This window comes from Pleurodeles waltl, chromosome 2_2 (assembly GCF_031143425.1).
Source record: "Pleurodeles waltl isolate 20211129_DDA chromosome 2_2, aPleWal1.hap1.20221129, whole genome shotgun sequence".
Taxonomy (NCBI): domain Eukaryota; kingdom Metazoa; phylum Chordata; class Amphibia; order Caudata; family Salamandridae; genus Pleurodeles; species Pleurodeles waltl.
Genome location: NC_090439.1, coordinates 913,115,976 through 913,131,229, shown reverse-complemented (window position 1 = coordinate 913,131,229; position 15,254 = coordinate 913,115,976). Strand labels below are relative to the sequence as shown.

Sequence of the window (15,254 nt, the reverse complement as noted above, 5' to 3'; positions counted from 1 at the left end):
AAAAAGTTTTGACGCTAAACTGCGTTAGCGCAGTTTAGCGTCAAAAAGTATAAATACGGGCCAAAGTGCGGCCCTCCTGACCTTCACATGCACCGCACTTGTCTGCTACTTACCCAAGAGAGCATCAGCTTCCAGAAAGATGTTAAATAAAAGGGAAAGCGTTTATTTACAAGACAGCTGAAGTAGAAGAAAAGAAACGAATAAGGTATCCTGCATCACTTATCCTTAGGGACACATTCATTTTTAAAACATCTTGCAACAAATGAGTACAAAAATGACAAAATGAACGTACAAACATTCATGCCTTCTCTCACCCTGACTACACTGCCAATAGTGAACCAAGAGGCAAGTCATTTGTCACTTTGAACCCTCTGGGTGACCTGGGATGTAATTATACATGGGCAACATTATAGTTTAGTAAACCAATCACAAGATAAGGTTTTGTACAGTACATATCCTGAACACGTACATTTCAAGCTGGGTCTACATGTGATGATGAAGAAAATGTAAATGTAAATTAGCACTTGTATAGCACACTACTCAACCGTTAGGGTCTCAAGGTGCTGTACTCATACCGCTATGGAACCCCTCCTGGCTTTTCCCTGTGAGGCACCCACTCCTGAGCACCCCCAGGGTGAAGCCAGGCATCCAAGCGCTGTTGGGGCCGTTGTGGAGATTAAGCAAGCTATTGCCCAGAGTTGCAGAGTGGGACCCATGAATTAGATTAGGCACCGAGGTGAGAATTATCTGGTCAAGGGGAATTGAGCCCAAGACCTCCCGAAGCGGGACTTGAACCCTGGTCTTGAGCCAAATCTCTGCTGCAGGGTCTGCCGCTCTAACCATTGAGCCACACTTCTCCACTCCTCCAAGAAAAGGGAGGTAAAGTGAAATAAAACAATTGCCTAGGATCACACAATTTGGTCAAGTTGGGAAGCCAGTATTGAGTGTAGGTTTTCTGGTTTCACATTGTGCAATTCTGTTTTATTCCTATTCAGTAATAATGAAGTAACTTTTTTTTTTTTTACACTTGATTCTCCCAAGGTAGTGATAGCAAGTAGAGAAGGCTTAATTTACGGTGCAGTGGAGGGAAAGCGATTCAGATACTGCATAACACAGTCTTGTCAAATCTATGGCTCTTCTAGAGACTAGAGGATTAATTTAGAGGGCAGTATGGAATGAAACCCTCAATATAACACTATGGCTCACTAACCACACCATTTACATGCTTTGTATCCCCAATACCAACCTTACACCCTGGCCTGCAAAGCCCTACCCCCACCCTGCTAGCATCAATGCGGCCCTTAGGCACACCACAGACCATAATTTGTGGCCTCTGGGAAAATGTTTGTGAGAACTCTTTATCTAGGGTAACATGGTATTCTCCGATCTCAAGCAGTCGCACGTCATTATTTGGCTTCAGTACATGTGACAAAAAGCAACTAGACTGAAGCACTCAATACAAATACCACTTACTTTTGTGTTCTGTGAAGACTTCCATAATCAGGCAATGGCCTTCAAGTTTGATGCCGGAAAGGAGAGGGACAAGTCCAAATGCTCTTACCATCATGAACATGGCAAGTGTTTGGGGTTTCAAGAATGGTGTGATGGGGGACGGGGGAGAGATGTGCATTTCTTGGCATACGGTGGTATAGCAGCCATATTTCATAAAACCTTACTGGGATACCCTTGGGAGCATGAGATTCATCCTCTTACTATGATACTAGATCAATTGGGAAAAGGCGACAACCAGTATCTAACATATAGAAGGGGGCATCTTCCTGACACCACCAACTCTATAGAAAGAGTGAGATAAATGAGAAGCAAATCTTCGGGTCACCACTGCTAGATAAAGAATGGGAAATGGTGATGGCTATCTATAAATCTCAAAGCAGAAACACTAGTTCTAAACTCATATGCAGTAGGTGTGTTCCCAGAGTGCATATCACTACTCAGTTGATTCACAAAATGAACCCACCAATAGATTATCTTGCCCCAGATTTCACACTGAAATGGGACCAGCCCTTCAAATGTGGTGTAAGTGTTCAATTGTGTCATGATGTTGGGAAGAGATGATTTGGGTTCTATTTGAGTTATAGGGTTAGAAACTAATGCTGCCCCCAAACTGTGCTTGTTGGGACTAGTACTGGTGAAGAGAAAAAGGTTCCTACACATGGGTGTGGTGTGAGCAAAGAGATGAATCGGCAAAACATGAAAGTCTAGCACGGGGCCTAGTGAGAGCAGGTGCCAGTAAGACCTACACAAATGGACCCAAGCGGATAGTAATATTAGAGAAGTGTAGCAGCCGTTTAACCTTCAGAGAGCTTATCAACCCCCCAAAAATGGAGAAACACAACATTATATACATGGTTCCCAGAAAAAATGTAATTGAACAATAGTCACTATATACATGCATGCAGGTATTTAATACTTGTCTTAAGTACATAATGAATCCATATAGAATTATGTCCAGCTCATAGTGCTGTCGATCTTCTGTCCCTTTTTATCATTCTACATAAGCAAATACTTGAAGATAAGTAGATTTTCAAATGGGAACTCTATGAATGTGACAATTTCCCAAATAATTGATGATTATTTGATTATACTCAGAAAGTTTGAGGCAATTAGGACTTTACAGTTCTAATTCCTTCAAACAACCAGATTCCAAACCCAAATCACAGTCTGAAAATCTCCTGGTCCTGATTTAATGTTGATGGATATGCTCTATTTTGAGTCTAGTGGAACTCCCCATGGTGGTGCCCACGCTAGCCTAGCCACTGGAATAACATTCCGATGGCCTGATGCAGTAGGGGCATCAGAAAGGGCACCAGACTGTTAAACCTCTTTGGTACAGATGATCTGATGTCCTTTTATTTTGCCCATTATGAGCAGAAAACAAAATAATTATCACGCCACCAACCCCTGGGAGCTTATTTTGGTTTTCAAAAAACTTCCACTTCAGGAGATTATTTCTGAAAAACAAAAATGCCTGGTGAGCGTATCAGAGGAGCTGCTATTGCTGTGGCTGCACTGAAGGCACAGAGATCACTGCAGGGCCAGCTGTAATCCCTTAATTTGTCAGGCAGGAGCCCGGCAGGGGTGGTTGAGGAGATGACCTCCACCACCCTGACAGACTGTGGATTGGCCTCTAGGGTCTTAATCAGGCCCCAAATGTATGCTGATAAGCACAGCACCTTTACATCCTACACAGAGAGGCACCACCACATATTCCAAATTGCTGGACTAGGTACACAGACTGTAAAATGTCTGTGTGCCTAGTCCAGCAATGTGGAAATGGAATTTTCAATTTCAGGCTCTGAATACTTCGAAATTTCCAATGAAACAGTGAGTTTTGATTGTGAATTTAAATACATCATCCCCCCATTAATAAAGCTTGTGCTTTCTTAACAGGAATTTCATGAACATGGCTGGGGTTCTTGTCACAGTGCAAGAATAGTACCTCAATTTAATGTATTTACTAGTTTGCAGCAGGTGTACTGGAATTATGAAATTTCTTCTCTGACACAAGCCGCACACAATCCCTTTCCTTAGTTAATAAGCTCCACAAGCGTGTTACCATACTATGGAAATGACGGAATGTATTTTCTTTGAATATCTTTGTATACATTTCCACAAAGACGAGGAGCCTGTAAGAACTCCACTTCATAATGTTTTGAGCAATATGCGTGTGTGTGAGAGAGCACACATGGGCATGTGCTGGATAAAGACAGTTTACAATCTCACTATCAGTATTGTATGGGAGCTATTGTTAATTCATTAGTATAGCTAGCCTATTCAGGGTCAAATCACATTATTCAAGACCTGAGCTCAGTCCTTGTATATATTTACATTTTTATACCTGAAATATAATTTCTTCTCTTTGAAAGATGTGTTCACACTGTTTGTTGATATGCAGTAGCTCAGTTGTTTTTCAAAGATAACAAACAAGGACAAATCATGATAACAGAAGTACAAAGTGTCAACAATGTTCCTTCGGAAACAAACACATCAGGACTTTAAGATTAATCACAAATACAAATGTGTGCACCATGTGGAGTTTGGACTGCTGTCTTTTGCTTGTTTGTAATGTGATAAGCATTGGCTTTCTAGAGTGCCTCCAAACCTAATTTCAAATCCAGGGAGTACTTATGCTTGCTATAAAAAGTGTTGGTTTCACATAAAAAAGGTGCAATCAAATTCCCATAGTAGTCCTACTTCAAGCCCTTTCTGATAAGAGATAATATACATAATGGTGACTGTATGCGCACACCGCAAAAATCAAATCTGATAAAAAATAATAACCTGCTCTTCAACATATTTTTAGACCACCTTTATACCTTTTCTAAGCAATGTACATATTAGATGCTGCAACTACCCAGTTTATAGTACTTTGTTTGCCGACCTCTTAGGGATTTATGGCTGAGTCCACTTAGCCAGGCGTTAAAGTTCTTCAGATCACCATTTTTGGGTGTGGGGATCATTCAATTCATGCTTGTACCCATGCACATTCACCCCTTATGCAGCACTCATTGTTTCACCCACTAAAGTAGCTCTTTAAAGCAGGCCTGCCACTACAGCCTTTATTGCAGTTCTAAATTGACATTTCGATCTAGCAGAAAACTAATTTTGCCAGGCCTAAACCTTCCTTTTTAATAAATATGTAATTCCAAGGATGGCTCTAAAGGCTCATCAGACAGGGTGGATTGTATTTAAACAATGGACCATGTGCGCTTAAGTTTTAAATGACCTAGTTGTGAAAAACTCCGAAAATCGTTTTTCACTATTCCAAGGCCTATCTCCCCCATAGTATAACATTGGGTTACCATACTACACTTAATAACTGATAACTTAAGTTTGAGAGCCAATACAAAAATGATGTTTACACTCAAATGAATTGTAATCTAAAATCTTCTTGAATTGTAAAGTATGATTTTAAGTCACAATTCTGAAAATGCTACTTTTACAAAGTTGGTATTTTCTTATTCTAAACAGTTCTGTATTCTGCCAGTATCCTGGGTGGTATGACTATGAGTAGCTCTGCTGCTGGGGTTTGTGTATGCTTCCCAGTCAGTGAGAATAGGAGATCAGGAATGTACAGGATTGACCCTCTGATCAGGATGAACCATCCGGCCTACATGGTTGAGGGTGGAACTCTACCCAGTCCAACTTACATTCCAAAGGACTTGCCTTTTGCACACACGTAAGAATCTGACACTAGTTTTTTGTCACCCCAGACCTCTTGATGCCTTGACAGGGGAAGGGAAGAACTTTCCAGAACCAGATGTGGGGTTAGTATAGGGAATCCCTACCACTTTAAAAGTTGGCATAAAGTATAAATATCGGACCTTCTTAGCTGCTCAACAGATCCCTTCTGGACCCGTGGAAGACTCAGAAGAACTGCTGTGCTGCCATATTGCTGGAAGGACTGCCCTGCTACCTCAGAAAGAAAGACTGGACCTGCTCCCAGGACCACCAGAGTGACTGCAATGACTAGCTGACTAGAGTCCTGTGTGAGCTACAGGGACACAACAAGATTGAGACTTGTCATGCGTCTGCCCAGCCTACTGTACCCAACTGGATCTGCCTGTGTCCTGCTGCCGGCCTCTGCTAGAGTGAGTCTTAAACCCCAAGAGGTGTCCTTCCAGGTCCTAAACCCTTAGCTGGCTTTAGAGTGTACTCTTTCTCATCCAACTGAGGGTTCCCTGAAAAACAGCACATTCCAATGTAACTCGATGAAGGAATACGCATTGCAGCGCCTCACAGATTCAGATTGGTGGCCTCATAGGAACCAATGGAACACAATGCAACTTAACACAGGACCTTGCATTGCAGCACCTTGCAGCAACTGATTGGCTGCCCCTTTGGAGCTGACTTATCGGGATGCAGCACAATGCAGGACTCGCCTTTCAGCCCTGAGTACAACCGAATGCACCATCCACAAGCCAAACATGGTTCTGTACCTGGCCCATGCATTATTGCGGTCAGCCTGAACCTATGAGTTTGTCCTCATCCGGTTCAACCAGTTAACCACAGTTGGTGTGTTGGGCTTTGTGCCACTACTTTTTGCTGCATAAATACTTTACAATTTGCCTCTAAGTTAAGCCATACTGCTTTGTGGCAACCTACCAGAGGTTTCAGCACAGATTATTTTAACAACTTTTGTTGTTCACCCTGACAAGGATTGTGGTTGTTGGTTGAGTGGGGCTTCAACCCCTCTCAACTAATAATCTAATTTCTTACTATGTATGTTTGTGTGTTTCTGTATAAACACCGTAATATATTTTTAGGAGTTAACTCTATCTATCTATCTATCTATCTATCTATCTATCTATCTATCTATCTATCTATCTATCTATCTATCTATCTATCCATCTATCTATGTAATTATTTGGGGACCCACTCGAAACCTCCCTTTTCTCCTCTTGGCACACTTTACCACCACCTAAACACATTTCATTTTAACTAACTTAAAAATGATTGTATTTAAAAAACATGCTTACCTGCATGGTAAAGTACTGTGTTATAAAGGTATAAATATTTACCTGGTGCTAAAGACTGTTTGGCAAGGGTATTGGTGGTAAAGACTGTAGTGTAAAGATTGTTTCCCTCAACTCACTGGGACATATGGCCAGTTACATATAACTTTCTTGTAGATTAGAGCAAAATGTGGACTAGATCTAAATGGTTAGGATGACAGGCCGATCACTACGAAAACATGCATAAAGGGAAAGCTAAACATTACCTGTAACGATCTGGGACACTTTCAGGCCTCCACTTCTTCTCTCATTCACACGCCTTAGAGCATGATCAAAGGCGAATTTAACATTTAATCAATTCTGTGAATTTAAATGTAGGCCTCACGACCTTACAAAACCTGAATAATTATTAGCAAACAAGTTAGACTTTTGAATGTCTCTCTGTACATTTGTTTTTACCAGCCAGACTGTGCTCTATAGCATAGTTTATGTCAATCAGTAGTGCTATTGTAAAGTGTTTAGAAGAAGGCATTACTGTTGGACTGGGGACAAGAATTTATAATGTGAGGGTGGAGTCTGCTTCATACAAAACACATTTCAGTGCAAGGTCATTTAAAAAATATTATAAGGCATATTTTCAAGAAAGTGGCACATCGGTACCAGTGCAGCACTTTTCTTGCCTCGCCCCTTGCCCCACCTAACGACATCATACCGTGTCAGTCTTTAGGACAATGGCATCAACATTTTTGATGCTATTGTGGTGCTTTGCTGCACTAGTGTCAATCATTTTTAAGCTAGTGCAGCAAAGAAAAGGGAGGCTCATTGATTAAAATGGGTGCGTCATTTTAACTCCTGCTCTGAGGAGGCGTTAAAAATGACAAAAAAAATGGTGCAGTGAAATGTTGTAAATTTCACTGTGCCATTTTATCGGGCCTTCCTGCATCGGAACGCCCCACTTGCATACATTATACCTCGTGCCAGCATAATGTGGCGCAAGGTTTTACAAAGTGGTGTAATGCGAGCATTGAGCTACTTTATAAGTACGGCGCGGGAGAAAGGTCTCCTTTACGCCAACGTAGCATAAAAAAAATGACACTAGGGCTGCGCAAGATGGTGTTAGGGGCTTGTAAATATGCCCCTTAGAGTGGTGTTGAAATTTAGAGTAGTAAACAGAATGAGACAGCACATTGATGTTGGATGATGTTGTAGTTAGCAGCAAGGCTCCATACTTCATGCCAACTGATGCTTTGTGATTGAAAATCAAACTAGAGGTGCACATTTCAAGAGCAAATACATTTGCCATTTGCCTATGTATATCACGTGCTGCCTACGTATGACCATCTGCTTACTTAGAAATTATAAGTTTATATTAGTAGTATAATTACCACTACTTTTAATAATGATGGTAATAATATTTAAGGCTAATCAGAAGGACCGTCCTTGCAAAAATATACAACTTCAGTGTGGTCATTTGTGCTTTTATTTTTTTCTCCAGGAAAAAGGACGCCAAAAATGAAGGACAAGAGAAATAAGAAGAAGAAGCGAAAGTTGCTGGAAAGAGCCCAGGAGCAGCACATTGTCGTCTTGTCTTCAGACCGAGCAGGCCAATAAGAAAGACGAGAACAACACAGACATTGAAATCCAGTTTTGCAACGTTCACAAAAGCTGCTATATGCTCCTGCGCACCGACGAACTGCAGCTCAGCTGCTTTGACTGTATTGGTTGCAAATACCTTGTGAAAATTGTCAACACGCCTATTTGTCTTATTTATACTTACCTGTTCTCAACCGGAAGACACGAAAGGGCAGAAACACTGAATTGAATCAATGATGGGACGTAGGCACGTGTGTAAGAATTCTGCTCTGCACTGTTGACAGAAACCACCAAGATGGTAGCCCCGAACTGATCCAGGACAAACGCTTCAAAGCATCAGTCTGGACCATGGATATGACGTTCATATTTATGGAAGATAAGGAATCCGGAGATGGGAGGACTACTTTAATTATGGCCTTTTCATGAGAACTTGTTCATGGAGTATATGCTTAGTGTAAGTGTACGTTCTCAGCTCAGTGTCAACTGTATAATTAAGAAGCTTAATACTGATATCCTACAGGAGGTACGTCTCAGTGTTCCAAGTAGCATAGCAGTTACTATATGTACATAGAGCTGACAGTCGAGGCATAATAAACATATTTACAGGGTTTTATTTAAGCTTTTTTCTACTCGTATAATGAAGTACGTGTTTCAGAAGGCAAGTCATTTTGTTTCTGGAAACAAGTAATAGGGTAGTTCAGCGGTGCCTCCGTAGAAGTGTGCAATGTTGGACCCGCAAAACAATCAAGGGGAATTCGGATGTCCAAATCCTTTTGTTGAAACCACTTTGAAGGTAAGAGAGGGACCACGGGTAACTCTTTCCCTTTTAATGATAGTTGGCGTGCAGAAACAGTGGAGTTAGAATGTATGGAACAAAACTAGTTAGGAAATGGTGTAATGTAATGACTATTTTGGAATACCACCAACAAAAATAAACTCCTGGAACAAAATATGGAAATTCGGAAGCAATGGGTGCAAAATTATCCATCCAATCATAAAATTTTAATGTAATATCTATAGTTATATTTAACTTTCAGTGTTAGGAAATGCTACACGCTGATTAGCTCAAAATAGTCCTTTCTCAAAGAGCATGGCTTAGAAACATTTTTCTTGTTAACTCCTTAATTTTCACATTTCCAGTTTAATTCTACAATTAGCAGGTGCCTCAGGATACTCCAAAGTAGGGTGAGTACCAAGGTTCTGGATAGTACCAAATTAAACCTTCTTATGCTATCTGCATAAGATATGTATGTATGTTAAACAGAAATTGGAGTCCTTATGTTAATCAAATATTGAGTTTTTATTTAATTATTTTATTGCAACTGTCATGTATTAGAGGTTACTGATATTATGTTCGACAGGAGATGCATTCACTGAGTTGTAATAATGTGTGCCATCTAATAAATGGGTTGACATAAATTACCATTTACCCTAAATAATAAAGTCACTTTCACGTTCTCTGCATAGTTATTCATAAAACTGTCTTAATCTACAAAAGAAAACTAAGCATTGAAAAGGTCACTTTCAAAAACGCTCTGATTTGAATTTCATAAACGAAAAATCATCTCCAACAACGTATTGAAAATGACTGAAATCCTGTCAGACATCATGAAAGGTGTCAACAATTATATGTACTGGTGTGGAAATGTGTTATGTTAACTCTGACTATATACAGTGTCGTTGATGAACGGTATTCACTGAAAAATGTTAGGGGCTAATACAACATAAAAGGGATACTGGACATAAATCTACAGTGTTGTTTTTACGTAGTGGCTATTTTGAAGAGGGGCTTTGAGACAAAGTTTTTGTTATGGTATTTTTTAAAATTAACTAACGGCTTTGGAGCTTGGCATAACTAGAAATGGCTATCTATTAAAAGTAAAGTTGCTTCCAAAAGTTGAGGATTTGGAACATAGTTTGAAATAAACAAAGAAGAGACCAATATTTTCACTGAAAAGTACATGACTGTTTTAAGATTACAATAAACTAGAAAATAATAATGTGTTTTGTGTGACAATCCTACAAGTACCTGAGTTATTACCTAATACTTCAACATCTTCCAATTAAACAGTCACAAAAGTATTTATTATCTTAATAGTAGAAATCCCAGTATTGACTTCTAACATTATATAGAAACATTGTAATTATACACATCTGGTTTAGTCAAACTTCGAACACAATTATGCATTCAACGGCAAAATGTTTTCTATGTCTATGATTCTAAAGGTGGAATTATGTCACACTGGATTTGAAAACAATATTAGCTCACTCTCTGTATGCTAAACATTCTAGGCACCCTTATTTCAAGATAATCTAGTCTTATCCTGAATTTGTTTAGCCATTACCTGAGCAAACCAGAATGAATCTTCTTATATATTTCTCAATACGTAATGAGTTCCCATTTCCTGTTTGTTAGTTGGCGTCTTCAGACCTGGAATCTAGAAAACTCTGAGAACAACTGTTGTTTGGCCTGTGCTTTCTGCAGATCATCCCCTTTCAAGCTTCACTGTTGGAAGTAGATGACATAGAGCATATATATCTTCATATAACAGGCAATAAGTGTGACTGTGCTATTCAGGTAGAAAAACAAACAACATATCAAACGGAGAAAGGAACTCAAGGACATAGCCACCCTGTCAGCTCCTAGGGCAATAGTCAACCGTATAAAACAGTCCACACAAGGGTGACACAGAGTACTTGGATCTCCAGTGGTTCGTAACTCTCCCATGTTTTCAGTTCACTTGACCCAAAACTACATTAATGTATTTACTATTTATTACGCTCTTTTGTCATATTCTATATGCCCCCTTTCTCCCTCTCCAGAGCACTGATTCAGTAAGTATGAGAGTAGTTCCCAGAATATTGAATCTGCCAGGATCTCATCACATGGGTGGAAGGTCTATGGCTACAGAGAGAGTAGCAATTGACAGATGATTGCATTTGAGCTAACATGCCCTGCCCCAAAGCATGAGTCTTTCCGTCCTTTTTCTCAGGGACCTAAGCATGGTGATATCCAGTATCTGAGCAAGACTGTAAAGTGCTTTATCAGTGCAATTGTATCTCAGCCTGTGACACCCGGTATTAAAGTCTCTTTCTTGAAATAACTACTCTGAGAAGAAGAGTACTTTTACAATGACCGTGAAGAAAAGTGTGACTTAGTAATTATTTCCACCTCTCTCAACCTCAGTGTGACGAGGCATGCCCAGGATGAGTGTACCCATGGCAGACAAGAAAACCATGGGAATAAACCTGCTGCAAAAAAAAGTTTCAGCTGTACTTTGCAGTAAAGGTATCTGACCTCATGGAGCCCTGCCTAACTATAACTCTTAGTCTTGCCCTGCTAGAGAAATTTGACATGCAATTAGCTTTATTTAAGAGTTATTATCTGGGCCAATAATTTGTGACATAACCAGGAGCCAGAACTATACTATGCAGCTTATAATTAAATACATTGGTTTCTTCTCCCAGAAAGTAAAGCACTCCAGCTCAGACAAGCATTAAAGGTAGTGACCATATAAAATGTTAACAGTATTTAATAAGGTACACTCAGCATACTGAGTATGGCTTTGATATTCTTTGGGTGCTTGGCCTTCAATTCATATGGTCCATGGAGGCTACATGGCTTTTTTGATCTCAAGTCAAAATCTACTGTATATCAATTCTGTCACAAACTCAAATGTTACCAAATACCCCTCTGGAGTCGATATAACCACTTCATGTAGATTAATATAAGGATGTGTTTCCCTCATATACTGAGTGTATCATGCCTCCCGGCAATCAAAAGGTCTTCAACATGATTGGTAGACAAGGTACGAAGGATCACAGCCAGGGCACAGCCTGATAGACACCTCTCTGAAAAAGATGGGGTTCCATGATCTCTCCCTTAAGGCCATCCATCACTTTATTACATTTTCATGCAAGATTTGGAGAAGAGGTATGTTTGTTGAAACAACTCGAACATCAGCCATTGTAGAGTAAAATTTCTCACAACAGACACAGCCAAATGCAGTACGTCAGTCCATAAAATCTACATACAGCAAGCCTTTCTGGACTCACATGACTGGCAGGTAACAGATAAAGATGTATATCATGCACTCTTGGCTGAAAATCATAATAAATGTCTGTTAGGATTTCATGATCCTTTGCCCAGACTTTAGACTGTGACACATGTATTCAGTATATAACTTTGAGAGTTGGATTAATGGAGGAAATTAGGGAAATCACTTTTGGCTTATTTTTGTCACCACTTTTAAAGATGTACTTCTAGAAGCCCATAGGGAAGCTTATTACTTGGACTAGTTTTGAAATCTTCAACAAAGTTGTCCATAGAAAATATCTGTGGATTGTTAGAGCATGGCCTACAATTCCTCTAAAAAGGACGATACCTATATAAAAGAGAGAAATGGACTACCAAATTGGATGCTTGAAAATTCACATTGAATGCTCTTCGTCCAAAGGGGAAAAAGAGGATTTGTTACCAATCCTCCAAAAAGCAAAGATGTCTTTACGCAGAATAATTTTTTCCAAGTTTCCTTTCCGAATTCCCTTTAACTGATACTGTTAAAATGTTTTAATATCTGGTCATTACGTATGTATTGAGACTTCTAACATTAAGTACCATCTCAGTAGAAGCACACTTTGGGGCATAGTGTAGAGATCAACTAGCCTCACGATGGGGCCTATTCAGAAACTGCACTTCTAAAGTTACTACAGCCAAAACGAACTGAAAACAGTTGTAAATGTAAACCAGCCCAGAGCTGGAGTAATTCCAGCACAACACATGGCCAACCAGAGAAACATTCCCCAATAGAAACTAATGGAGGCAGGGACTTAAAATTAAATTCGGTAGGATATAATGTTAAACTAAATTGCATTATATAAAATGGTTAAAATATAAATACATTCAACTTAATGTTAGAAAATAGTATTTACAGTTAAAGTTAATGCAACATAGAAGAATACAATTTTTTATTTAAATTTATTGTAACACTTTTTAATAAAATGAAATTAGTTTTATTTAATTCTATATGTCTTTTTGAATATTTGTAAATACATAATAAAAATATAATTTTGTAATTTAGGAGGTATTTGTAATTAAACATCAGAAAAAATATATATTTTTGATGTATTATATCAAAAATAATTACATTTTTATTTGAAACATATAACACATATTTAAATTAATATTTTACTTAATGTTTTAAACCTTTTCCGTATATGTTACCATGTGGATATCTCCAAACCGTGAGAGGAGACCCCTCCAACTGTGCAGCACCACTAATATGTTCAAAATGTTGATATTAGCAGTAACTTTACAGTCATATTTGATGTTTTTACTGACCTTACCACATTTAAGTTAGTAGGTCATGTCAGCCTCCTCTGTTGAGTGACTTGACACATGGAAATGGTGAATAGCCCATAATAGTAAAGTTATTCCAATGCGTAAAAGTACATGTAAATGTTTAGATTTACTCCTCTGTAAATTTACTATTGAGAATAGGCACCCATTTTTTGGTTGAGCCATTTAAGAACATTTAAGAATGTAACAATTAGATCTACTATTACAGGGGTCAACAAACAGATTACATAATCTTAGCCAAAATCGATGAGGCAGATATAATTTCTCCACCCTTAGCATTAAGAACAGGTTATAGCACTATTGAAAGTTGTAAGAATCAAAATATTCGTGATCATTTGGGGATTTAATTATTCCCATTTTCATTTTAGGCCTTAAGAAATGACAATAGTTTCTTAAGGAGTACAGTGCCTTGGGGAATTGATCGCTTGCCATTTTAATCGTAGACATTGAGAAACAACAATTTTTTTAGGGAGTGCAGAGCCAGGACATTTGAATGTGTTAAATGACTTGAGAGATGTAATCAAATGATTATGGTCACTTCACCAAAAAAAGTAATCCTTAACTCTGCAGTGTTACAAAGAAGGCAGGCGAAATAAAAACATAATAAATAGTACTGTCTGCACCTCCAACAATATATGTCAGCAACATCTTGTTATCATGTAAAAAATGATAATTAACATTAACTAGATTGTGCGTTGGCAAAATATCAAATAATGCAAAGCATTACACATCTGTCAGTGCACCAATTTGATCATTACAGCTATCCCTCAAAAATTTTTTGTATCCATTCTTCCACTTTTCACAGAAGGTTTTACAGCTTCAATAGTTTGTCCTCAATAGCGGAAAGTGTGAACAAAGCAGAAGGGTAAACTGACATTTACTTTAACTCATCAAATAAGGTGCTCAATTGTAGTGGCCATGTTACCCTTAATGAGTTATTTAGTTCTGCAGTGGCAATATTCATCTTATGAGTAAAGTGCATGAGCCAGCATTAGACAACTTAATCTCTGGTTGTGTATGTATCATTGCACTCACCATAAGGCTTTCCATGCCCACCTTTCGAAAACCTCACTGATACCAATTTGTGCAGCACTAATAGTGAATCTTCACAAGTTCAGCATTGACAACATCCATGGTGCATTGATCCAGAACTGGCCTGCCCATAGCACAGCCTTACATTTACCTATATCTAGGCCAGCTCGAGTCACTAGAATGATACAAAAATAGGCCAGTAAGTCCAAGAATGTTAGCACAACTTAGCTTCTACCAGGCTCTTATGGGAGCAGACAGGACATGGCCTTTCCTGGGAAGTGGCCAGTTGTGCCGTTTGTGTCTAAAACATCATCAGTGCTTTTCCACATGCCTGGTAGTCAAAGGGGTGTCTCATGCAGCAGGGCCATCTGGGACCTTGGGTTTTCTTGCAGCCAAATCCCAGTTCTGGGACCTCAGAGCTCATCTGCTTAACTTGCAGGCTTTGGGACATCTTCTGCAGTTTTCTACTTGTCTGGTAGTGGCAGGACGTCTAGTGCAGCAGTTTCTTATATGACCAGAGTTCACCTTCTTATGTCTCCTAGTCAAGTGGTTTGAACTCAGTGCACCATTTAATTAAAAGATTTCTTAATGTGTACTAAGCTTGCCAAGTTACAATACCATATTTGTTTAGTTATAGCTCTTCCAAAAGGTCTTACAAAAACAATGCTATGTACAACTATTTTCTACCAATTGTTGGAGGACCATCATCCCAACAAGAATACCAGCAACAATCACATCACTTCTTCCCTCCCTTTTCCAAAATGTCACTACTTCTAGCATTATCATGAGTCATGGGC

The 15,254-nt window shown here is 39.0% G+C and overlaps 1 protein-coding gene across 1 annotated transcript in view; it reads left to right on the top strand.

Moving 5' to 3' along the window:
• Window positions 1-9,524, top strand: part of RSPO2 (R-spondin 2) — a 372,262-nt gene extending 362,738 nt beyond the window's left edge. The window contains exon 6 of the mRNA XM_069220620.1: window positions 7,969-9,524. Coding sequence (XP_069076721.1) covers window positions 7,969-8,084 — 116 coding nt within the window. The 3' untranslated portion in view covers window positions 8,085-9,524. The remainder of the gene's footprint in view (window positions 1-7,968) is intronic.
• Window positions 9,525-15,254: the final 5,730 nt, after the last annotated feature.